The sequence below is a fragment of the Blennius ocellaris genome (genome assembly GCF_963422515.1).
Source record: "Blennius ocellaris genome assembly, chromosome: 1".
NCBI classification, from domain to species: Eukaryota; Metazoa; Chordata; class Actinopteri; order Blenniiformes; family Blenniidae; genus Blennius; species Blennius ocellaris.
The window spans coordinates 24,560,334-24,587,399 of record NC_137650.1 but is presented as its reverse complement, the minus strand read 5'-3'; the positions used below and the strand labels follow the sequence as shown (position 1 = coordinate 24,587,399).

Sequence of the window (27,066 nt, the reverse complement as noted above, 5' to 3'; positions counted from 1 at the left end):
AAGTCACTATGAACATTTAAGAATCTTTAATTCACACTAGTAATAAAATTGCATTACATTTCATAAAATAAATGTTCCAGTTTATATATACAGAGAAAACAGACTGTACATACCCTCCAGTGAACCATTTCTAAAAGAAAAAGAAACCAAACCTGAAACAAATTTCACAAAACATACAAGCAATACAGTGCTCAGCTAAGCAGGCACAACTGTACATCAAAATTTGTAACTGCTCAGTGTTGGGGGGGGGGGGGGGGGGGGGGGGGGGGGGTGGGAGGGGCAAAAAGTTGAACATTTACAATAAAGTCCTTAGGGACTGATAAAGGGGTTTTTAAAAAGTATTGCAGGCAAGCAGACAGACGCTTGTCTTTTTTTTTCCAAGTGCAGCAGAACATCCATCTCGTGTGTAAAGTGTGGAGTCGATTGTTGCTGCCATGAGCTTCCCACTATTGAACCTGTGTCTCAAAGCTGCCATTCAGCTGGCCCTCCTCATAGTCCATTTGACACAAAATCATGTTGTTTTTAAGGAAAAACTTGTCCCCCACGCAAAACCTGTTGGCAGAAAGGAGAAAAAAAGAGAGAAAATATTATAAGCACTGGGTTACTGTTGGCGACATGACTGAGTGGTGTGTGTGTGTGTGTGTGTGTGTGGACTGGCTGACACTTTTCTGCAGTGGCAGGGAAAATGCTGCATTGAACGTTGGCAAACAATGTTGATTCTGTTTGATGGCACATATTTAGCTCAAGACCCGTCAACTCTGACACGATAGCGCATCACATTTGAGATAAATTCTGATGGTCGTCTTAAATTGTGTGATTTCAAATAAAAGAGTAAAACCTTTTCCTGTTTCAAAGCAAACACAGTCGCTGGCACCCAATGAAAGGCAGGTCAACTCTCTTTGGCCGAGCAAACCTGTGGTGGCGGTGGCGCCACTAGAGTTTGCAAAGAAACCGCTGTGGCGGTCGGCTTTTCACACTTCACTTTGGTTCCGGTTCTCAAGAACGATATTTCTCCAAAGACAAAATAACACAAAGCGGTGTGCCCTACCGCTGTTCTTCTCTATGCTGCGGTTTGTTTGTGGGACACAGTTTATACGGCTCCATATTATCACTGAAGGGGGATTGAAGATAAGAATGTAGCTGAAAATAGCTTGGCTTTAGTAATGTGCCAGACTGGTAACGCAGTAAATAAAGCTGGTAACAGTCACAGCCATGGCAATTGTGTGCCAGATGAGACCTGGCTTCGCTTCTGCCAGCTGAGGAGAGAGACTGCAGTCATAATTCCCTTACAGCAGGTGTTCACTATGGTAACTGAATCTGGCCTGCAGAAGGTTAATGGGCTTGTGCTGTGTGAAGGAACAGGGTCACAGCACCCCTGACAAGCATGCAAAGGACGTTCTGCTCTCAGAGTGGTGCCATTACTGACAGTATATTAATGGGAAAAAGCAATATTTGGGTATGTCATATTCTATGTACATCATACCATGGGCTTTGTGCTCACTCCAATTTTATAATGGGCCCCATCCCTAAGGAAACACCAATTCCAACCAACATTGGACTATTCTCTCTTTTCCTGCAGCATAACCTCTGGAGGGCTTGTTTTTCATTGCGACTTTACCTCTTCGAACACATGCGAACAAGAGCTAATTTTACATACTGGTGGCTTAAAAGAGTTAAATATCCGGCAACAAACAAGGAGAAACTGTTGGCAGTATGTCATAACAAAAAATAATTAGCAGACCATTACACATGCAGAACAGCAACCTTAATTCTAACAACACAATTTAGATATTTCCCCTACTTACAAATGGTTGTTTGTAATGAAGTAGTAAAACAGAAAAACCAATAATTTGTACCAGAAAGTTTTTTTTTTAATAATTATTTTCCATGAGATCCTGATATTTAGAACTTCAGGCCACCTCAAACACTTCATTCATGATTTTCTTTAAAACGGTAATGTGTTGTGCAGTTATGATCTTCTATCTTACCTCTGGTTACAAAGCTGACAGGCAAAACAGTCCAAATGGTAAACATTATCTCTGGCTCTCATCACCATTTCAAAGGCTGGGATCAGTTTACTGCAGGCTGCACAGTTCCCTGTTGTACCAAAGAGCCTGAAAGACAGAGAGCACAGACAGAGATTAACCCACCTTCTCTTTACCTTGATGCAATGAAGAGCAAACAAAAAGCAAAATGACAGCGAGAAATACTGCAATGGAAGAGGAAATAGGCCAAAATGGAAATATGTGGAATGTAATGCGCAAATCTTTCTTGGCATTCACTTGGTATTTTAGTTAATGAGAGGTACAAACATAGATCTTAATTCTTGGCTAATGATCTAATTAAAATGATCACATGGTTTTAATCTCCTTCTTCAAAGGATTTCCCATTTACACATTGCAAAAGCAATGAAAACAGGTCTGAGGCAAATCATCTGAACTGCTGAAAGTTTTCCTTTTTCAATACTAAAGTACCTAATGAGTCTGTCTCCAACCAAAGCCAGCTGGATTTTCACACAAGAGGCTACACACTGTGAGACATTCACAAGGTAAAATAAATTTCTCTTAAGAGAATTTAGACTGAATTCTGTCTCTCTTTTTCTTCACTTTCCTCTTTGATTCAGAGAGGAGCCCGGTAGACGTAACCTTGAAGAGTTAACTAAATGTTTCACACTGAAGAGACTCGCGGCTCAAACCTCAGCGCAGCTTGTTTAGGCTGATTAGATAGGAGCCAAACGATAAAGGTCACAAACATTGCGAGAAGTAACTGGTGGAGATCTCTCCTCGCCACAAAGCAAAGAAACCTCAAATACTTTTTTCCAGTCAGATTTACATTTCCATTTTCCAAGTGCCTGCCCTTATGTTTAATTTGGAGATTCTGAAGCGCAGATAGATTTATATATTCTGCAGCAGGAAAGGAACCGCTTCACAGCTTTGCAAGAGGGGATAAGGCAACAGCAGATTGTCATTCCAACAGTATGTTAAACACTTTTTCTCCAAACTTGTTGAGCTCAGACGGAGGAGTCGCGGTGTTGATATTCGGCCTCGTTTATGCTAGTCCCATTCAGTTGCTTTCACCTTGTTAAAGAAAATGTCTATCCAGCAGCTCTGCTTCTAATTAGGGGCCACTGCCCCAGAGGAGCAGGAGAGACAGAAACAGAGGGAGAAAGGTTGTTATGTTCCATGAGAGGGATTTACAGGGTGTTAAACTGAGACATTGTTACAACTGGTTACTGTTTTAGCGAAAAAAAAGAAAAAAAAGAAGCTCTACAGTAGACATCTGCCGTAACACAAAGGATACCCCACCCCCCACCCCACCCACCCCTTCACAGAGAGGGATACAAAGATTTTTGCTCATCCAAACGTCTAAATACAATTCTCACACATTCACTATTGATCCATAAACAAAACAAATATCAGTGCTTCAGAGACTGACCTTGTTACCATTATAATCCAATATTTCTATTATTAAAGATGATTTTTGCTGGACGGAGAACAAGTATTCTCGACTGTGACGCCGCAAGTTTCCAAGTGATTTTTTTTTATTATTTTGTTTTTATCATTGCACATTTTGTTTACTATTCAACAAAAGGTTGCCCCCATGCGACAAAAACCCACAGCTCCTGGTGTCATCCTGATAGTCGGAGACTCGTCCATGTTTCACCACACCTGAGCTCTGAGGGCTCACACAGTGATGCCCTTTTCTCTCCCTCAGGGAACCGAGGCTATGAAAGAGCCGAGAGAGCCTTGGTCACTTACAGAGACTGACATGCACACACCTATAACAGCTACTAGGATTATTCTAACCCAGCTCCATTATGCCCCGCTGGGCTCCAGACACGGTGCTCAGTTGATACATACAGTTTGTGAAAACGCCTGGTGGGGAATCCCAGCTTGCTGCTTGACACTAAGTTTGACAATCAGACCTAGCGGTGGGTCACAAAAGTGGCGAGTTTTTCACCTTTCAGCTTTATCTATATTCTCTACAAACCAATAATCCAAACACTGTGGGAATAACCTTATTTTTTGCTATATTAATGGGGTCATTTCAGCTCATATTGGAGAATTCATAAACTCCAGTCTGTTGAAGCCCACGTCTTTCAAACTCTAAGCTTTCAGTCTAGTATTCTGCCCTCAAAAAAAAAAAAAAGGTTACGGACATTCTATGTGCATGTACAAAAAGCTGAAAGAAGCCAGAGCACCGTGCCATGTTCACCTCACTAACAATGGTTCTTCGTAATCACCTTAATCGTTTTTATATCACGGAGCAGTCCACTTTCTTTCATGCTAACCTGACTTCCTTATCTGCTTTGTGGTTCGCAATCAGAGGCAGAAATGGCACAAAAGAGTTGGACTGTAAGTAAGTGCAGTGGAAATGGCTGCGTCCCACTCACACAGGTTTTCAGCCAACAGTTGATGTGTCTGGGTTATAATGTGGCATCAACATATGGCTTAATTGAGCTCCTCGTGCTAAGAGGAGATTACAGCCTGAGAGAACTGTTCAAACACATTACACTCTTCTCTTCCTGCTCCTGTGAAGCTAAAAGCGACTGGAGAGAGAAACACCACTGCAGTGGTCTCATGAGTAACAGCTGAGGGGTGCTATGTATTAGTAAGCAATGAGTTTCATAGCAAAACATGAGCTCGGCTCAAGGACGGCAACATATTACCACAAAAACAAAGAAGCACCAAGATGAGCCATGTTGACGCTCTATTCAATATGCTGCAAGATAACATGTATTTTGATATAACAATTGGAAATTTAATGGTGATATTTTAATAAAGCATGGAGAAAAACCCTTAAGGTCGAGAAAAGTGATGACACTGAATTAACAATTCACCAAATGTCATGTCCAGTAACACACACACACACACACACACACACACACACACACACACACACACACACACACACACACACACACACACACACACACACACACACACACACACACACACACACACACACACACACACACACAAGTTATTGCAGACATATTCTAAAACGTTGATATGCTTCACAACACTGAAACAGTGCCTTTCAAAGAACAGACTGTAATTGTAATTCCTTTGGAAGGAAAAAAAACTTAATTCATTTCTTTTAAAGTGATTTTTTAAAATTTTATTATATATTTTATTTGAATAGACTATTTTCTGAAGAATTCACACGTATTGTTCTGACACATGTCCTGTATTGTAGGAAAGCACTGGCTCATGCACTTCAATTTCCCTGGTCATTTGGATTAAATAAATCAATATTCTCCAAAGGAAGGTAGAGAAGGAAATCAACAACCCCATTTTTTTCAAGCAATACCATTTAAATAAAGTGTGAATGACAACTTTCTCGAAAAAATTATTGCTCAGAGCAGCTTGTAATAGACTCAGCCACGCGTATGTGGCTGATCAATCGTTGGTATTGTTGCAGGGTTTCAACCACAAAAAGTCCTCTCCTAAAATAAACGCTTGTGTGGTTCATTTAAATGGATTAAAGGGTTAGAAGTGCTGATTTGGACCCCCCTCATCAATGTGTGTGACATTTTGGCACAGCTTTCGGAGTGGGATAATGAAGGATGAAGTCAAAGCAAGATGGGCATTTATGTCATGGGTGTGTGCTTTAGATACAAATTTCAGCATCTGTTGAAATGTTAACTTTTATTATTATTATAGGACATAAGAGTAAAAACTTCAAGTGCACTAAACTTGCAACTGCTGGGGTAACTTAAGCAGTTTTGCAAAAGATAAATATGTTCCACTGCTTTGTTTTCCCACATGTATGTTTCAAGCTTTTATTGCATGTGAAAGTAATGTTGAAATGTCTTAAATTTGTATTCAACCTGACTTACAAATGGATATAGTTTTCTGTGCTGATAATGAGGATGAATGTAATAATAAGAATGCATTTTATTTAAAAAATCAAGCAACAAAAAAAATTGATTAAAATGAGTATCAATGTGCAATTAAAATAGCAATTGTAATATAAACATTTTAACATTACTTTATTTAAATTGCTTCTTTCAAAAAAATTCCTGATTTGTACAGTCGCTGCACTTTTCTTTGTAATTTGTGAACGCCTCAATAATCCCGGTGTATATATGCGATGTGAACGTAATGATGTTACTTTCTCTTATATAGCATAGATAACATAGTGAGAGTTACAAATCCTAGTCATCGGTTCAATAGTAACTTGACAGAATTGTATGTACTTTAAAGTCTCATCTCAAAATTTATTTTTTTAATAATTTTTTGGTCCGTCAGTATATTTTGCAATGCTGTTACATCTGTGTTACAGCAATGCATCCTTGCTATCTTTAACACAGTAAAGTGACTGTACTCGGTGAAAGGGTCCTTTTTTAGTAGCTAAAAATGTAACAGTGTGTTGGTGTGGGATGTTGCAAGCAGAGTTGGACGGCAGGAACTTAAAGAAGCTCTCCTTCCTCTGTTATTGGGTTATTACAATTTGTCTTTAGAGAATAGAGGGCCTTCTTTAGTTCTTTCAACTCACTGCTTTGCGAACTTCAAACCCTTAAAGCTCCGACAGTGCATCATCTGCCTCTGTGTGTTGCCTCCCTCAGATTGGGCTGTGGCTCTTGAAGTTTTCTACCTGTTCTCTGAGCTCTTTGAGACTTCCCTACCTGCTCAGGGTTTGTCAGATTTCATAAAAGGGAAAGCTGTTAATGCATGCATCGCATGTTCTGACCTTCCCCAACAGTTGTGTCTTTTTGAAAGTGTAAACCTTTCTGTTCAGATCTATCCCGCTCGGAGAAAAAAAAAAGAAAAAGAAGAGCAACTGTTACAGAAAAAGAGCAACGGTTTTATTTCCTAACAGAGTAAAGAGGGAGAGAGAGAGAGAGAGAGAGACCACATTTGAAAAACAGTCACATCCAGATGGAGCTATCATCTTGCCCCCCGCTATTTCACCGGTTTGTGGAGAACTTATAATGTTCATTATCTTGAAAACGTTTTCCTTTTACAGTTAATTATACTCCATTTTGATAAGTGGGTGACTATTATGTCCTCTCTAATATATGAAATAGAAGATTAACTGATTTTTAGCTTGAAGTCCTGGTGATCACACTCTGACTGTCCACTCTTTGGTGATGTGGTACAAAGTTCAGCTCTTTGCACTGAAATATGCAATTTATTTGTCATTCAAAAAAGACAAATACTTTCCAAAACAACCCAATTGATGCTGGGAAAATGTGATCAGGTAAATTAGAGGTGAAGTTTGCTGTGGGGCTCATGGTTTTAAAGGGCACAAGAGGACATGGACTGAGCTATGCGAGCCTATTCAGTGTGTGTGTTGAAGTGTAAGATTCAAGGAAGTGTGGGTGCATTCAATAAGTTGCTAATGCCACTGAAGGACAATCACAGATGGAGCTCCTATAATAATTAATGTGAGCATGGCAGGGTTCCAAAGCCTGGGAAATAACCAAAGTGTGTTTGATCCACTGCTTGTCTTTAATGAAGTGCAGGAGGCTAATTCAGTGCACAGATTTAACTTCATTACTGCAGGTGAGCGGAGCCTTCGTCTTACTGCTCAGAAAAGAGGGAATGAAAAGGAAAACGGTGCCGGATGGGGACTGCATCGCCTACTTTTGAATACTCTGGTCTCTCAAACTGCCTCTTCTCTATACGCAAGGCAAGGTTTTTAATTTGTTCCATAATAGAATTCATCTCAAGCATCTCAGCCATTAAGTGCTCTGCATTTGTCGCAGGCTGAAGAGCAGGAGAGTGGGATGGATTTCATTAGGCAATCTGGGGCAGCAGAGGAGCACAGGAAGCTCTCTACTACTCTTTCTCTTTTATTCTTATTTCAGTATCCCTAACTCTTGATTTCATACGTCATTTTCTTTTTTCATTCATTCCCTCGACCTCTACATCTTACTGGTCTAATGTGCAAAAAACCCTTTTCCATCTCCCGTCACTGGCACAGTTAGGCACTTATGACTTTAGGGTTGAGACTGCTGTCCTCTCAGCTGATGTATTTTACCAAGTGAAACTCCAGGCTTCATCATTTTTGCCTCCTCTTGGTCATTTGGCCATTTATTATTACCTCATCTGCACCATCTGCCCCTTCTGGGGGCAACACCAGGTCTTAGTGAACCTCTCACTGCATCTTAAAAGCATTAACTGTGGGTGGGGACTGATGGATGGTAATGGCCTATCTCAATGCAACGTCCCTAAGCGCCTCTGAAGTGGTCTGTAGGCTTCTTCCAGGTCAGAGGAAGAGCTCAGACAAAAGTGAAATGTCACCGAACGTCATGACTGAGGTAGGAAGACAAAAAACCCAACCCAAGTTCACTTAGATTTTCTTTGTACTGGATTTTGAAATAATGTTGAGAAAATTATTTTGTGAAACTACAATACTGAAATTGTCCAACTCGGGGATGTTGAGGAAGTGGAGAGACAAGAAATGGAAACGGGGTGCACATTGTTGGACAGGGAGTTTTGGGATGGGGCACCTAAGGGCTGCATCCCTATGTCAGGCCCCAGGGAAATGCCTCGCAGACAAATGGTAGGGAATGTGACCTAACGCCGCGGAAATGGTCATGTTTAATTTAACAAACAGATGGCAGGGGTATCTGAATTGGAGGGGGTGAGGGGTGGGGGTACTAGTGAAGCAACAAGCCTGCCTGGAGGTTTTTTTTCCCCCCCAGCCGAGAGCCCTTGTAAAATGAAGACTGCAAGTCTATTCCATGACAGAAGTCTGCTCTGTTTATGTAAACACAAAAATTATCTGAGGAAAATAATCATCAACAGTGAGTAATTGTGTTTTCTTCTTTTAAGGTTCCTGTCACCTCATATCTATTAACACTACCTGAGAGTTAAATGAAGAATTGCTTCACAACAAATAAAGAGCTCCAGTTAAACACAAGGATTGCGATCAGTTTTGTTTTGGGATTTAATGTCCACGTGCCGTTTGATGATGCACTTGTATTGTGGATGATGATACAGAGATGTCATGACAGCTTTGATGGCTGCAAAGTATTAACTACAATGTATGTATTATACTAATGGAGATGGTTTTGTGCAGCTCATGGATGGGAAAACAACATTACTCTCTGCTATATGCACGCCGCAACAAATAGGACAGCACCATTTTGCTGATGGCACTGATGTTCTCACAACATCGAGGGAGTTTTTGCATGATTTAGATTGATTTTAACTTTGTATGGATGCCACGGGGAGCGCTCTGAGAAACCAACGCAAACACAACCAGGAGGGAGGGAAAAAGGTGATCTGTTCTACTTGCACACCTCATCGAATGGCATGGCTTTTGTGTTTTTCGAGAGTGGAGAAAGGTGATTGTGTGTTATTCTTGCCTCAGGTAGTCCCTGCGACAGAGGATGAGGTTGGCTTTCGTGTAGAGGGTGGAGCCCACCTCCCCCAGGCGGCAGTCGCAGCAGGCACATTTGAGACAGTCCTCATGCCAGTATTTGTCCAGGGCCTTGAGCAGGTAGCGGTCTTTAATCTTCCGATTGCAGCCAGCACACCCCTTCTGTTTCCCTTTGGGCTGGACGGAGAGCATCGGCACACCTGTAGTGATAAGGAGACAAACAGCCATGCGTGATTTACGGCCCAGGAACACGAGTGACTTTTCATGTTCTCTTTTTGATAAGCTGGCTGCTTCTCGAGGCGTCTAAGCCTGGCTCGCACACGGCCACATTGCACTGCCACAGCACACTGCCTACCTGCTTCATATGCATTAAAGAAAACATTCTTCCATGTAGATAGGCACACGGGTCACATTGGACAACAAAGCCTTGCCTTACTTGTTCCACCAAGAACATGCTGTAATACAAAAGTTACATGATCACTGGTGGCAGGCTTCAGTGGAGGAAGCGCGTCTTGTGTTTTTTTTTTTCCCTGAGAATAAAACACACAATGTTTATTTGCTTACTGTGGTATTTACAACAAGCTGTGTAGTACGTTAGTTACCTACCATTTCATCAAAGCCCATTTCACTCAACTGTCCACAGCTGTAAAAGCTCCTCATGGGCTTTGTTTGGTATAGATTAACATTAACCTTTTAAAAAGCCTCTGACCACAAAAACGTTGCTACCAGACCCCAGTGAGATATGTTATGGCCTAAGTGCCTTTTAGCATACACTCACTCTCTGTTTTTTACATACACACACAAGGACCCACACTGATGGGCTCACTCACTCAGACACACACACACACACACACACACACACACACACACACACACACACACACACACACACACACACACACACACACACACACACACACACACACACACACACACACACACACACACACACACACACACACACACACACACACACACACACACACACACACACACACACACAGAGCTCCCTACTCAGAGCATTACAGCCTTTCCTCCTTTTACACTTATCTGTACTCATGTGTCTGCAATGAGCGAGCCTAAGTTACCAAACTCGCAAATTGCCCTGCTGTCACGCAGGTCCCCTTTAAGTGCGCCTTTTAGCCTCCTAAAGGACAAATAAAGTCCATTTAATAACTGCACTAAACACTAATAGTCTATGTGTGGTTGACATTTGTGTTTGGACTAAAAGCCCCCCTCAGGCCACTGCTGGTACAGAGGCAGGGGCGCGCAGCTCCCCTCTGTAGCACTAACAGGTCTGCCACAGCTGAAAGCACAAGACAACAGCTCTTAAGACACTCTCTCACACACTGAGCTATTGATCCGTCTAAAAGAACACACAGTGGACGCCACTTGCCACTCTACTTTCAAAACACATTTCTCTCTCTCTCTTTCCATGAAAAAAAAAAAAGACTGGACACTCTGCATCACAGGGGGCTAGGCCAACAATTTGTATGTGTGGGTATCTGTAAAGGCCCATTTTAAAGTCATGTTATACTCCGTTTTATATGAAATGTCACTCGTTCACTGTTGCACTTTAGAGGTCTGCAGTGGTACATTTTCTCCAACCCTGATAAAGTTTGAATTTACATTTCTGTCGCAGGAGTGTGTGCACAAATGTATCAGTGTGTGTATTCTGTAGCTGTGCAATGTTAACTGTGATTGTAGTCATTCTGAAGCCTGGCCTGTTATTTAACTATAACTTTTACAGTTTGCTGAATGACAAAAACAACCTCAGCGAGGGACAAGAAACTGTTTCTGTCTGTATTGTTTTCTTAGCCAACTCTGGCGAGTGTGCGTTCTTTCACAAAATAACTGTGTGGCACTTTTTCTTTTTTTTTTTTTTTAAAGAGATTTGGTTCAAATGGAAATCATCATCGTTTTCTCTTTTTTTCTGTGTGTTCCACATGTGTGCACACATATGGAAATGAACTCAAAGTACCTTATCAGATCCAGATTCAGACGCTGCAATTTTTGGCCATTGCCACATCAATAATGCTATGAATGTAATATAATTAGCATTTCCCCCTTTTAAAGAAGAGGTGAAAGAAATAGGAGAGCTTGTTAGTCAAATTTATAGCTTTGGTTTATATGTCAGTAAGTGCTCCAGTGGTGTTGAGCCGTCTTATTTCTTTATCAGAAGTGGAAAGGAGAGGCTAATTGGTCCAGTGCTGGTGATGGGAGCCATCAATTAGTGTTCTGCCTGCCCTCCAGCTCCCTCACCTCCCTCCCTTCCCAAAACAGACCCCTTGAAGCTGGCGCATTAGGATCACAAAACCTGCTATAAATACCAATGTTCAGTGTAAATGAAGCTAAAAAGCTTCAAATTCAAGCCACACTGGATAAGGGCGGACTCTTCTACCTGTATTTCATGGCTTGTTAGGGGAGCTCTCTGCAGGTATGCCAACAGTGCTCGCCTGACAGGCTTCTACAGAACTAAAAACAGTCTTAATGAGGAGAGAGAAAATGTGTGTGTGTGTGTGCGCACGCGCACGTATGTGCCTGTGCTTATGTGTACGTGTGTGTGCTTCAAAGCTTGTGCGAAGGAAAAGAAAGGAGTTTCTTCAATTCCCTCAGGGATCACAAAAATCTTTAATTTGCCTTTTATGACACCTAATTAGTTATTCTGCTCAAAATCTTTGCTTTAAATAAGAGAACTAATTATACAAAAAGGTCGTTCCTCCACCTCCAGAGAACTACTCCTAATTGGTTGAGACCACCACCCGCCACACATTCCTTAAACATATCGTGTGTGTTTTACATCACGTTTGAAAAGGCCAAAGCTTAACCTATCCTGGAGCTGCTGTATGCAGCTCACCTCCGCTACTAGATGCACACTTTGTTTAAAACCCTGCTCAGCATCATTAAAGTGACAACACAGTCTGTGTCTTGGTGCGACCTGGCTTCTGTGTTTGCAGTTAGTCTGACATTCATTTATTCGTGCATATGTCCTGGTCCTTCAGGCCTGACTGCGAGAGAGATGTCTCTATGAAGAAACACCTAATGCCTACCAGGAACCCAGTGCGCTTGTTCAACTGATGCCTCTTTCTCGAAGCCATTGTGGGGAACAAACATGAGTTTGATGTCTTGTACCAAAGCAGCCTCTGGAAAACAGCTTTAATAGTAGTGTGGCAAGCGGTAGCTAAAACCTGCTAAACAAAGAGCGGTGACGGAAAAAAAAAAATGATTGTGTAAAGTAAATGTCTTTTCAATTCCCTTAATGCCACCAGACATTTTCTTGCACCTGTCACCACTCCCGGCGCGCTGAGAAACGGTGGAGTAGAACAGAACCTCCAATTCTTGCCACCTCCCAGAAAGAAAAGCTGCATTATGAAAGGAAGCAGCAGACTAGGAGGCAGCCTCCACTTAATCCAATCCATTTAACAGATACAAGTGCCACTGACCTTCCAGTGTCATTTGATGTCACCAAAAGCATGCCTCTCCACATCACGATTCATTCTCCAACAAGGGATGCATTTTACCCCTCAAAGTGGAGAGACAGCACTTGCCCTGCCAAATATTCTTCCTGAGCAGGAATTTAATTTGCCATTAGCACTGTGTGTGGAGGCCTGTCATGGCTCTCTTTCTTCTAGATTGTATCTCTCAAGAATATGTACAGTTAGTTTTACTCAACCCAAGCAGTCTGTCAGAGCATGTATTTTCCATTATAGATAGTATCCGACTTGTGTTACCCTATTTACACTTCAATCTCTGTAGCTATCAAAAATCACATCAGTTCACTAACCTTTGTGATATGTTAAAGGTTTTAAAAGGAATCCTGCAGTATGTAGCACTCAAGGAAATATTTGAAAATAGGAAGGAAAAAAAAAACATTTCTTAAATAGACATAGCAAGACTGAACAGACAGATGATTTGTGCCAAACGCCTGTCTCTGTCTTATCACTAAAATGTTTGGATGTGTTTGTCAAAACAAGTGAGAAGGCGTTTGAATTGTATCCTTCATGTATACACATTTCCTGGGAATCACAGACCCAAAAGCAGCTATACTCTGTGTCGTGTTGTTTGGGATGTCAGGGATAAATCACAAGTCTTATAGTCTAAACTATTTGTATTCCCATTTTTACTGTCGTTCACAATCTTAGAAACCTAAACTAGCAGTTTGTTTTTTCTTACAATAATTGACTACACAGCCCACTATCAAGATATTGACAAATGATTTTAATGAATTTATTTCTTTTTTTGCAGGAAATTCACTTTCAAATGATGGCACTCTTCCCTCCACTACTACACTCATGATCCCAGTGGACCAGCTGCTCTCACAAGCACTCACCCTTAATGGTAGGAAGGACAGTTACATCTGCTTCTGTGTTTTGTTAAATGCCTTTTGATCAATTAAAAGCACTGACGCCATGGTGTGATGCAGGCTTTTCTGGTTCATGGGGAGGTAAAGGATCTTGATGAGAATCGCTCAGCCTTCCTGACACATGGGGCGGGAGGTGGGCTTTCAAGGAAGTGGAAGCTGGCCCTGGGTGGGCCTCCTCTCAGGGGCCCCCTATAATTCCAACTCCCAGCTGCACTAAATAAGAAACTGTTAGCCACCAGCGTGGTGAATGCACTGACTAGGATACCCAGGGAAATTAAATACTACATTACCAAATTATTGCATTTATCTGGAACAAGTACATTTGTCTTCATCTTCATCCTCATCATCATAATCACCACCACTACTATAATCTCTCAATTCAAAGCACTCCTGCACACATCATCCAGACATTAATGGGCAACAGTGACTATATAAACTGCAGCATAAGGTTACCAAATAACAGTGAACTAACAATACGTAACAGAATCACTCATATTAAACACATTTGCAAAATATTAAATTATATTGGAGTATTTATTCACCTGCACCCTTTTCCGGTGTTGCGACGGCAAGTTATTGCAACTTGGCTAGTTTTCACATGGGATGCTCTTTCTGTAGCAACAAAGGTTTAAACCTGGGTCCCACACTCTCAAGGTGAAGACTTTCCCCAATGTGCCACTTTGGATTAATTATGCTGCAACATATTTCAATACAGATGAGTACAGAGTTAAGTAATTCATTCTATAGATAGGAGGTTCAAACATGGATAACCATATAAAATAGCTAAATTTGGAAATTACGGCATTAGTTCCACATTAGACCAACTCTCAGTCTGCAATTTAAAAGCTTTAGTGCCAATTCACCCCCTCCCCATCTTTTGTGTTTCTGCCACCACTGTAAATGCGGTGGCCATGGCAATCCCAAATAAAATTTGTCCCTGGGCCAAGGTGTCTGCGTCTGAGGTTAATAGGGATCTCATGCAGATGTCTTGCCATTGTGTGCATAAATCAGCCCCTTTCATTGAGCTACTATCATGTCTGTAATTGAGCCCATAGACATGTTTTTCTATCGCCAAGACAAAACACAAGACATCTGGTAATAATATCATCTGGAATACAACATGCCAGTTGAAAGCAGACTGATGAGCATATTCTGAATGATAAACAAAATAAAGACCACTGACTCATATTTCTATCCTTAGTTGTGGCATAAAAGAGTAGGGGAAAAGGATACGCATGAACACACACGCACACGCACACACACACACACACACACACACACACACACACACACACACACACACACACACACACACACACACACACACACACACACACACACACACACACACACACACACACACACACACAAAGAGACATAAGCATTCACTCTCAAATTAGGTAGTTTCTTACAAGGCCCAAGTCAATATTACATTTCATACTGGCTGTGTTTTTTTCTTATAATTTGCTCTGAGAGCCTTCTATATTACTGTATGGCATGCTACTTTTCCAGATGGTTGTGTATGAATGCTGGGGTCTGTGAGGTGATTTCTGGGACTGTATGCATGCTATGATTATGACATAATTAACACCCACAGTAAGTGGGAGAGCGAGCAGACAGGGCTGGTGGAGTTGAGGAGGGGACTGTTCATTAACAAGATGCACTCTCTCAAACTTTGCAGCTTGCTGCGGCTAATAAGCCCCGCTGAAACGGAGCCCAGCCGTCCCTTACATTGACCCTGGCACTGCCCAGGATAAGGGAGGGTTTTGTCTCCTGGAATAATTGCTCTTTTCACATGTTACAAGTGTCCTGACCCCCACGGTCGGCAGCCACTTTCCCTACCATAATTACTCCTGATCCGCTCCAAATGAGTCAGCCGCATTAGGGCTGCAATAACACTGGCCCAGCTTCAAGCGCGGCGTGGGGAGTCTCAGCAGAGCAGCCTGGAACAGGACTGCCTTTTCTCCCAGCCCACGGTCATTTCCATCACGTCAGAGGTGCATTTCTTACACTTGAAGTCAGCACGAAGGCCCTGGGCCCTTTACTGAGGCTTACAGAAGGCATTGTTAGCTCCTGGTGCTCACTGCTCACTGTGGTTTGGCTGCAGACTCCATCCCAATTAACGGAAAACTTCATTAGGGTGTTTTTTCCACTTTTCAGCCCCCTATTATTTTTAATTTATTCACATGGGGTTAATTAAAAGAAATGTATCACAGAGATATGCAACAGCTTTCTAATTAAATTCATTGCTGCCTTTTTTTTTTAAAGACATGAAACTGGCAGAGTTTCCAAATTATTACAGAAGGCAACTTGTTCCAACACTTGGTTGCTCAGTAGTAGGTTGAGATTAGAGCTCTGCAAGGTAAGCCGTCAGCAGCAGGAGCAGAGTGGGAGAGGGGGAGATGGGGAAAGGAAATGAGAGCGAGGGAATATGATGAATGAGGAGGAGGAGAAAAGACACAAAACATTGAGGGTTTTATCATGCAGGTTTACCTCAAATAAACCCATGAGAGCTCTGAACGAAGGAGGACTGTCAGGAGTGTTGACAGAGCAAGGAGAAGATTTGGTATTTCATCCAACCAATCGAATGTAGGTGTGCTGTTAGGCTTTGACTGCTCTTGCTATTGAGGTATTTTGTTCTTGAAACCTCCCATTTTGCCATTTTTCCATTTAAGAGCAAGCTGTCAATAACTACGAAGGTGAATACATCTTCATCTTCAGTCCTCATGGAGTAGGTACAAGAGCAGCTGACATTTCCTCCACAGTCTACATTTGAGATCGCATAAAGGAAAAATCCATCTTTTCTTAAACTATACGCTTTTAAACTTTCATACAAGAGGCAATCTTATCTGCCACTTTATGATTCCTGTCAAAAAAAAAAAAAAAATCAAACCATTAGACCTGTCACAGCCACTTTCCGCCATCCGGAAAAGAATGCACAAACACTTTTTAGTCCACATTAAAAATGCATTTGCACAGGAATAAATGTAGCCCTCTAAAGTTTGTGTCACTCATGAGGTCAGGAAGTGATGTACAAAATCCTCCCCACTCCCCAGCAATTACTGCGCACTTATTATTTGAAAGGATATGCCAGGAGACAGGTGTGCCATTCAGGGTTCTCAGTGAGTTGAAAATGGACGGGAAGAAGGAACACCATACTGTGGCGCACTGTGTGAGGTTCTTTAATCTTGAATAATGCAAATTCCCCACAGGGGGCAGTTATTTAGCCGCATAGGCCTCTAATGTCATTCATGCACCTACTCCCACACCTGATGGGGTAAATAATGAGGAAGGCTGGGTGGGTGCACAATTAGAGGAAAGGTCTCGCTGAAGACGGAGTGAGAACATGTGAGATGGTAAACTAAGCCGTCTCATCTGAAAGCTCTCAAGAGAGAAATAATGTAGATGATATTTGATGTTTCATTATGAAAATGGCTTTAATGAAATGCTTTTATATTAACTCTTATTATAAAGATTGACTTTATTTCCTCGAGGAGTAGTTCCTGTGACTGGATGAAATCAAGCCTTCGCTCAGCTCGACACAACTGGTCGACTGAAATGAAAAAAGATGACATGCAAAGTAAAAACGAAAGAAAGTAACGGGGGGGCCAGTCTGGATATCTGGGAGACAAGTTTAAGTTAATGCCAGGTTCACTGGAAATGTGTGTCAGTTTGCCTCTGAGTCTGTAGTTACAAACATCAGTGTTAAAGGCTGATTAAATCAACAACTTCAATATCCAAACCTAATCCGTTAGCTTTAAGGGACACAGAACTATTTCCCTTAATCACACGCTTTAATTAGGTACTTAAGATTGTATTTACTGAAGGTCATCCAATAAGAGATTAGTTCTCAGCAAGTTGGCTGTTGTTTAGGAGAAAGCACCCCCAGCTTTCCTATTTACCAACAAGACAACTGTAACATCTCAGGAAAGTGCGAAGCATCCACCCTGCTTTACTTTGAATGTGTCTGTTAAAGCCTCTCAGGAAACTGTGAATTGTGTCGCTTTTGACATAAATTCATGCAACATTTTTTGTTCTTCCAAAAATAGTTGCGCAAAGGTCATTTTGAAGAGACTTAGATTACATACTGTACCACTGCTGCATTTGAAAATAGAAAAACTGCAAATATACTGTCCAGTAAAATTACAGGACTTGGCGGTGCAGTGATACAGAGAAAGTCAGTGAGGATCGAACAAAAGAGGCAGCAGTGAGACAGAAAATCGGCAGCATGTCTGAATGTGATATGAAACATCCATCACTTCAAGCCAAACTCACTTTTTGAAACTCAACCTGCAGAACACAGAAAGTAAAGCTGTGGTAAAAGCGGTTGAACAGCTTGAAGGTCTCACTAGCAGCCACTAGAGGCTGTTTTGCTCTTTTCACCCACAAAAACAAAGGCTCTTTTACTGGCCAACCAACACTGCCCCCCTAAGTGCCACACGCTCACATAGACACAGAGCATAAAACAAGTGAAATTACTCAGCAACAATGATCATCAAAGCTTTTACACACAGGAAATGTAGCATTGGCAGGGATTCCAATTGGCACTTTACGGAGAGCACAACAGACCTGCTCATATAGACTCCTAAATGTAGAGCAGAGCAATATTGCGATATTATATTTCTGCAGGTGTCTTGTCCCTCGCTGTTATGCATAAGCCTATACTAATCAAACCAATGAATACTTGATTTACAACTTAAAGGCACGTGGCTGTTACTGTAAACTGTCTACTGCTTCTTCTCAGATACATTTTATTGAAAAATAAGATAAATCTACATTCACTTTCAAATAGGAATTTTCCCTAAAAAGATCATTAAATATATCTTTTTTTTTAAAACTTTTGTATGTACCTCAATAACCTCATGCCATCTTCTAATCTGCATCTCCACAAGAGTGCATTACCAACATTTTTTAATTTAGCATATTTTGTTTATATTGTGCCGGGAGGATCCCACTGCCAGGTAGACCTGGCCAGGGTTACAACCGTTATAAGACAGTAATTAAAGGACAAAGCAAAACCTTGAGACATATATAAAAGTATCTCATGAAAACATAGTGTAGTACAGCTAATTAGACACATGGAACCCATAAGAGAAGCTGCAAATTCCTCCCTCGGCATATTTTATTAAAGAATTCATTAAAGGATATTAGTGTTTCTAGCTTGATATCTTTTAACAAATGATTCCACAACTGGGGTGCAGAATATAAAAAGGCACTTTTTCTCTATAACTGTCTAAAGTACAAGCACAAAGGGGAGAGACTGAAGCTCGACCTTTGTTGGTTAAAGGCCATGTCTTTCCTTCGTGATTTTGATTGGGATAACTAAAAAAAAATATTTGGTAGTCAACATTATTTTGTGAAAGTTCTTAAAAAGAAACATGTACGCCTCTTTGTTTTTAATGTTTAAAAAGAAACACTTGCCCCAGTCTGAATTAAAGATCCAGTCAAGGCTCGCTGACACATTAGGGCGACTCTGTATCAATAAGAATCATGCAGTTATACTGCGCTTTCCCTTTGTGCCTCTATTCTCCCAGACTCCACGCCGTGTTTGCAGAAGTTGTGTAAAGCATGTCAGCTCATGCTTCTAATATCTTCCTTGCCTACAATGACATATACCGCGAAAAAAAAACATGAATATCTTAAAGGAGAAGCGAAAGAGTGAGAAAGCTGAAAGTGTGCAAAAGAACAAGAAAGATCAGATGAAGGTCACGATTGGGAACACATTTTGTGGACGCCAAGAGCTATAGGAGTTACGAGAAACGATCTACATTGCAGCGAGTCAGATAACCGACAATGAGTTTGACAACTAAAAACCGACTTACAACTGTTGACAAAGTTGATATTCTCCTGAAGCACAATGAAGAGCGCTTGCACATTTGATGTGTCACTTGGTTTCTCGCAGAAGCTTTTTGGTTTTGTGTGCACAACTTGTGATACACTGAGCGCTTCTTCAACGTTACAGCAGCAGTGCAAATCTTTTTTTTCTTTTTCTTTTTGGTGACTGGTATTGACCTTAAAAAGTCAGTGTCATTCAAGTTATGACACATGCAGTGAGACTTTATAGAAATATGCATCGAGGGACTACTTCAGGAGGGATTAAACAAGACCTGCTTAATACTCAATGAATAATAGATTAGCTCATGACACAGGAAATGTGTTAAGATCACTGCAATTATGATTTTAGATTTACACCCGAACAAAGCACTGCACTACTATAAACATGTAAACATTCAATTTTAGTCTCAGCGCAAAATTCTATGGAGCACGTCGTTTGCACAATCCTTTCCGCATTAATACAGCAGTGAACTGCCGAAGAGCCACAGCTGGTGACATTGTAGTTTTGACATCTGCTCGTCTCAAGAACTTTGCTGCATGTCATCCCTCTTTCCCCACCCCCCATCTCCTGTCTTTCTTTTGTAAGCCTATCATGACAGAATAAAGGGGAAATGATTTTCCTGAGAGCAAAGAATAATCTTTACAGAGTGCAACGAATACCAAACAAGTCAGAACAGTGAGCGCGCAGTAGGTAAACAGGTGAATAAATAACTGTGTGCAAAAGGAAACTCCTGAGATGTTTGAGATGTCAGGAAGTGTGCACACGTGTGATGGGTATTTTTCTTTTGTATTGTAGGCGTCAATTAACATATTCTTAGATCCAGATGACGTAATTCAGCAAGTAATCAAATGTACGGCTTTGAGAACAGTTCTGTACAACAATTATGACACACCTATGTCTGCATCCAGAAATGACACTTCAAAAGTAGTGATTCCCCCCAACTTGTCAGCATACTGTAGATTTTGTTACAGGTTCAGCTGCCACTCCTACAGCGTTTGTCTCGTACATACATGGTGAAAATGTTGAATTTTTTTGTTTTTTTAATGGCTTTAACTTCTACAAGTTATTTCTCCTTTTTAGTGCAAATGGAACTAGAGGGGTCAGACGTGGGACAACACAACAGAGCTCATCTGTAGTCTGTGATGCATGGGGCATAACCGCAGATCTTGTGAGGATCTCTGTGATAACATGGCTAGCATGTGGCCTCCGGTGATAATAAAAGGGATGCTCTTACAGCTCAAGTGTGCATAATTGAGTTTGTGTGCCACACTGATGAGTGCAGCCATTTACATCGAAGGCAGGTGGGCGCGCTCGCTAACACATGTCTCTTAAGTCTCAATCCAGTCCCTTTGAATTCCACTTAGATCACAGAAAATGATACACATCTCCCGCACTCGTAAATGTGAAATGATCAGGACTGATAGGGATCTAGGGGTTTAGTGGTGACAGACGAAATTGTCTCTAGTGAGAATTCTGCATTTGTAAGATCAGACTCAGATTAGATGGAATTAAACACTCACTGCTGAAAATGGTATTAATGTGATTTTGTGCTAATTTTTTCCTGAGCTTAGCTGAAATGGAAAATGAGAACAGCTTTAGCATAATATGGGGTGGGGGCAAAATACTGGGCATCAGATAGGTTACCTGTTAATGTAGAGTAGGCAATATTATTATTACATATGCACAATTTGGAAGCATTTTACAATATCTATGCACATTTAAAAAAAAAAAAGGAGATTAATCTATGCAGGCGACACTTCTGTCTCCTGACAATATGTTGTAGAGGAAATTGGTAAAGTGCAGCAAAGGCAATGCAGGTGACTTTAATAAAGCTTAATAAAAAAAACAAACTGTAGTGACTTAAGAAATATCAAATGAAGCAATGTGTTTTTTTTAATATTGTTCGAGGCCTTGAGCACCAAAACCAGATGTAATTTCAATATTTGAAATGGGCAAGTTTAATTTTGAAGTAAGAGCAAACCAATAAGCCGAGAAAATAGCAAATACAAGAGAGCAAATTGCATTCCTTTGTAAAAGTGAAAAGACTTAAGGAACATATAAAAGTAATCTCCAGCTGGAAATTAGAAATCAACCCTCAGAAACCAAATAACAGAAAAGAAATATTGCTGTCCACTTTCTAAATCAATATAACATCGCTACAAGACAGTATTACCATGGTAACGCTGGTAAAGAATGAAGCAATTCTTATTATTTCAAAATAAAAATCGGAGCCCCAAGCCCAAGTTTTATTACAGCAGCCGACAGATCGCCAGTCTGTATTCATGTGAAGCATTGCTTTTCAAGCTCCTGCTTTATGAATGCACAAATTTCACCGGACAGGGTGATAACACGATCTAAAATTAACAAGCACAGGTAACCAGGAATTTATCAGTAGCTGGAGGATTTATCTTTTGCCGGGTCTGTAAAAAGTATACAGGAGTTATGTTAATGTTCAGCAGAAATGTGCCTTCAGCTTGGATCCACTTTCTTCTCCTGCTGTTGGTATGAAGAAGAAGAGAAAATGGCTGAGTTGCTCTTTCCTCTCAAATTAGACACAAATTGGAACCTCATATCGAGGGCTGAAATAAAAATGTTGACACAGAATATTTTGGAACATTCATTGCTAACCATAACCTGCGTATTAGGTCGTTTCACAGAGCAGAGTCTGTATTTCTCTCCCAGGCCTCCTCCATATTCCCAGACTCGGAGCTTTACCAGAGATTACAAGTTATTGACCTGAACATCTGAGAAAAAAGCTGGGAATTTCCAATGTGCTTGTTAAGTTATCTTGGAGTTGTGCAACAATATGAGCAGGTGCCTGCATCCAACATGAAACTAACATAAATGTACGTTTGGTTTGAAAGACAGAAAGATAAAATGACCATAAACAGCTGAGTTTCGCGTAAAATGTTTCACATTTAATAGATCGATACAGTGGGACATGTTTGTATGGGACAGGTTTCCTCAATGAAGCTGAGGAAAAGTGTGCTGGGATTCATTCCTGGTGATTGTTTTTGCGGCACAATTTGTAGCAGACTTTTCTGAGACATGTCAGCGTTCAGAAACAGTCTGCCAAACAAGCGGCATCTTTACTTTGTTGCCAACTTGGAGCACAGACTTTGAACACCACAACAAACACGCTGATGACCTGTTTTATTGGCCACATAAGGACTAAATATGGACACTTAAGCTGCTCGCACAAACTCACGTGCATGAAAGTAAATCAATCACGAAAAACAGAGTAATCATACACATACGCAATCCCAAAACACTAACCCACACCCCTGTCATCTCCGACTGCACGCATTTATGTGTGCATCCACTAAGTGGATACATTAGACAAGAAGGTAGAATTGACAAGCCTATAACTTTAGAGCCAATAAACGATAAGAGGCACCACAGTGAAAGAGACCAGATCCGAGCTGCTCTGTTGACAACCTGGCCAAAATGCTGGAGCTGCTGGTTGGGACCAGCAAATAAAGGGTGAAGCTTTTAGGCAATGAGCAGCAGGTGATCTCAGCTTTTCTGCAAGTCCTAATGCTCCTAAAAGCCTCTCTCCCTGGTTCTGTAATTGGGCATCAGTAGTTAATGTAGTATTGACTGCATTACATGCTCCTGTGCATCCTTTCCCACTAATGCCATTTGCATCACCTTGTACATTTACCATATTGCTTAGCCAATAACTGTTAAAAGCAATCTGAATCATGAATCATATAGGGAACTTTTAGCTAGACAGACATCCAAAGGAGGCAATTTACAGTTGAGTTAATTTGAGTACATTAGCAGCACAACATGGATTCAGCCAGACAGACCAATTTATGTCTCTGCCGCAATCCTTTTATTGGTTTTTAGATGTGTAAGTGAAAGGATGCTCCGCTAAAGACGAACGAAATATCCATTTTCAAACATAAATAATGGGTTACAGATGCATCCATTACTTCTGGGGGAGGAGGAGCCTTGGATAAACTCAAGTGTACAACATAAATGCACCACACTTTGAGAAGTACCACACAAAAAACAAATGTGCTTTATGATTTGTAGAAGCTGTCACAGTGGATGGCAGCAGGTGGTCTACCAAATCAGGCTTAGTGATGAAATACAGAAAAAGATCAGAGGACTGAAGGTACATAAATACTCCTTCTGTAAATAGCCCATTCTTAAAGATATCTAATCTACTGAATAAATGTATTCAGCGCATATGCACTGAAAACCATTTAGACCCGAAAGTGATGAATGCGCTGCACATCTGAACATCAGTTTAATCCAAAATGGGACGTCATTAGTGGCGAGTTTGATTTAAATTAAAATTAATTAGATTGCCTCACCCATTAACCTAAATACATTGAAATAGATAAGTAATGCAAGTAGGCCTATTTGGATGGAAAGTGAGCGAGCGTTGCGCGGCGCTATCCATAATTTGCAATCAAGTTAAAAGCACTCTCCTGTCATCTCCCATCCCGTGGTGATGTCAAAGGCTGCCTCGCCAACTTCACAGACGCGAAAAGCACTTAAGAGGAGGAAAGAAACCAGGAGCCACATGCACTGCAGTCTACTGTGGAGTCTGCTCACAAACTCCGGTTTTCCAGCATCTTCAACGTCTCCTGCAAAAAAAAAATCTGCCTTAAATAAACGTGCAAAGAGAAAAAGAGAGAGGGGGAAAAAAACAACCCCCCCCCCCTAAAAAAAAAAGCAGTAGAGTCGAGGTGGTGTGTTTAGTGGCGGTGCACGGAGGCAGTCGGTGAAAAACACGGACCCTGCCGTGACTGGAGCGGGGCTTTAAGAGCTGGTGTGTGGAGCGCAGGCAGGCTGCGGGTGCGCAGGGTCCGGGCGGCGGGAGGGGAAAATGTCAGTAGTTTGCCGTTGTTACTCCGACCAGGTTAAAGCATCCTGCGGCGGCTGAGAGATCGTGTTACTCACCCTCTTCCTTGTCCAACACCATCGTCCTGAGGAACGAGGAGTCCTTCCCCGGGCGATCCGTCCTCGGCTCCTTGCAGGCTGCACCGCTCGGTCTGCTCGGAGCTGCTCCTGGAAATGGCTTTGAAACGCGCGGCTGACTAGACTACGCCTCGATGAACCAACAACAACAAAAAAAAAAGAAAGAAAAAAAAAAAAGAAAAAGGCTGGAGAGATGAATTGCCGTCTGCACGTTTTCTCCCCCCTATCAATAATAATTCGGAATACGGCGATAAACGCGGCGAGAACCCTCAAACCGGGCTGAACTGTGATGCGAATAAACAGCGATCGAACAGCGTTGGTCGCTCTTGATAAATTCCATGCGAATAAGAGACGGAGGGGGAAAAAAGGCAAAACAATGAAAAGCGATGTAAATCGAGTGTCGCCTATCTGTAAAATGTGCACACGCGGTGGGATCAGACGCTCAGACTGATCGGCTGAGCTCCCCGAGCTGTTAATATTCTCCCTTTCTCCTTCTCATTTGCTCCCAAACAGCAACTATATTCAAACAAATCCAATTGCAAATCTGACAACTGCTAAAAGCAAACTCGCACCGCCTCTCTCCCAGTTTATGTGCCGCGCTCGCCTCTGCTGCCACTGAATAAATGCGCGCAGTTTCCAGAGACCCTCGGATTCCCCTGTTAATTAAATCAATTCATTATGCTCAGATCTGATTAGCAGCCCTTCCCCCCTCTTTGAATCAATTATTCAATACACAAACATAATTGCTTGTGCCAGAGGTGTCTAAGTATTAGCTTATTTAACTCCAAGGACACTAATTACCCCTAGGGCAAGGGAACTTTTCTCATTAATTCTGACAAAACACAAAAGCACAGCTAAGGGAAAGTGCGCGTGCGCGCGTGTGTTTGTGTGCGTGTATGTGTGTGTGACTGCCAGTCTTAATGTGCGTGATAGAGAGAGAGAGGGGAGAGAGAGAGAGAGAGCGCATACACGCAAGATTGTATTGATGCACGTGCGCACGCACGCGGGCGCGTGTGTGCGAGAGAGAGAGAGAGAGAGGAAGAGTGATGTGATGCTGCCCCTTCAGTGCCCGGTACAGTTTGGGTAAACATGAAATGCGCTTATTGTTTTCTTCTCCTCTGTACTTTTCTCCTGCAGAATTTAATAGAAATAACATCTAATTGTGGTCTATTTAGCAGTTAATTAGTGTCCAGACGCAGTTATCGCGCAGGCTGCAGATAAACAGTCGTTTCAAAAGAGACAGCACAACAGATGGGCTGCGTTTTTGATTAGTGGGTAGATAGAAGGTTCAGTTTCGAATCTGGTAATATAATTGTTGCCTGTTATTGCCAAGATGAAAGTGTTGCTGTTTCATGGTGGAGCCTTAAATAGCACCACTTTCACTTGCCCTGAGGAGACTGTTAACCAATTAAGGGTGAGATCCAACAAAGATTAGCCATTTAGGAGAGTGGAGTGGAGTATAGCTACAATAATGCTGGTTCGTCAGCAGCCAGCAGGCTGTCTGTGGTGTGAGCTTGCTCAGTCTGTCCTTGCCTTCTGTTACATTTTGCACCAGATATTATAACCCTACTCCAAGCACATTATCATTAGCGCCTCTATAATCAAACAATTGTGAAATATTCATCTCAAACTTTTCCTCTGAATACCTGTGACAAACTATATTTTGAAAAACTGTTGTGCAGTGGAAGTTTATCAGATATCTATACCGGAGTGTTGTCAGAACTTCTTTAAAGTAACACATTTATGGATATGGTATTTTGTTTATTTACATCCGACAGCATTTTAATAGGAATTAACAATAAGCTACAGTGTATGGAGTACACATGCTCCACTGTTTAATCATTTTCCAGCTCCACTTTTGAAATTAGCATCTCATAGGTCTTACTTATGAGCTCATGCGCCACAAATCTAAGGTATGAAACTCACTGTACATAGCCCATAGGGATAATTTCAGTTCTCAGGGCAGCACGCTGTGGTGAGATTGGGTTGGCCCTGAAATCAATGGGCTGATCCCTCTCTGTACAGCTCTCCGGCTGACATGCTTGACTTTTCATCTCCACGGTCACATAGATTGATGACTTATGACCGAGAATGTATGTTTGCTGACCTCTAGCAAAGTGAGTGACACATAATTAATCCAATCACACAGAAAACTGGAAAGGAAAAGAGAAGAATGGTTCAGTATCATCAGGGCCTGACTTCAAATAGCCATTTGACATTTGAATGTGAAGACCATTCAGCGAGGGAATGAAAATGGTGTGTGTGAAGGGTGGATTATAATGGATGGAGTTGTGAATTCGCCACAATCACCCTTCGAGTATACCTGGCTTTAAACTCTTAGTGTTGGACACCTGCATGTTGCGGCTGAAGTTTCATGTAGATTATAGTGTCTCCAGTATTTGCGCCTGTGTTTCATGAATTACCTGCAGAACATATGTTTTAACAATGAACGTATGTGGCGACACGAACATGAACATGCGCCACGGCTATCATACATGGTTCATGTAGGCCTCGGTGTACTTCTCAGCCCCTCACGGTGTCTTGGGTGCAGACCTCTTCCCACTCCACATCCAGCAGCTGGGTCAGTGAATACTAG

General features: G+C 41.6%; 1 protein-coding gene across 1 annotated transcript; it reads right to left on the bottom strand.

The window, feature by feature from the left end:
- lmo1 (LIM domain only 1) lies at positions 1 to 25,164 on the bottom strand. The gene is made up of 4 exons (XM_080496796.1): positions 24,453 to 25,164; positions 9,323 to 9,536; positions 1,989 to 2,114; positions 1 to 552 (listed from the first exon to the last, which is right to left on the bottom strand). Exons 1-4 carry the CDS (start codon positions 24,472 to 24,474, stop codon positions 447 to 449), a joined length of 468 nt encoding a protein of 155 aa, XP_080352922.1. The 5' UTR covers positions 24,475 to 25,164; the 3' UTR covers positions 1 to 446.
- Positions 25,165 to 27,066: the final 1,902 nt, after the last annotated feature.

What these genes read in the sequence shown, in the direction of transcription:
- lmo1 (XM_080496796.1), bottom strand. Translation starts at nt 24,474, where the DNA reads ATGGTGTTGGACAAGGAAGAGG. An exon ending in GGTGTTGGACAAGGAAGAGG is followed by an intron (nt 9,537 to 24,452) that starts GTGAGTAACACG and finishes TTATCACTACAG; the next exon opens with GTGTGCCGATGCTCTCCGTC. An exon ending in TGTCAGCTTTGTAACCAGAG is followed by an intron (nt 553 to 1,988) that starts GTAAGATAGAAG and finishes TTCTGCCAACAG; the next exon opens with GTTTTGCGTGGGGGACAAGT.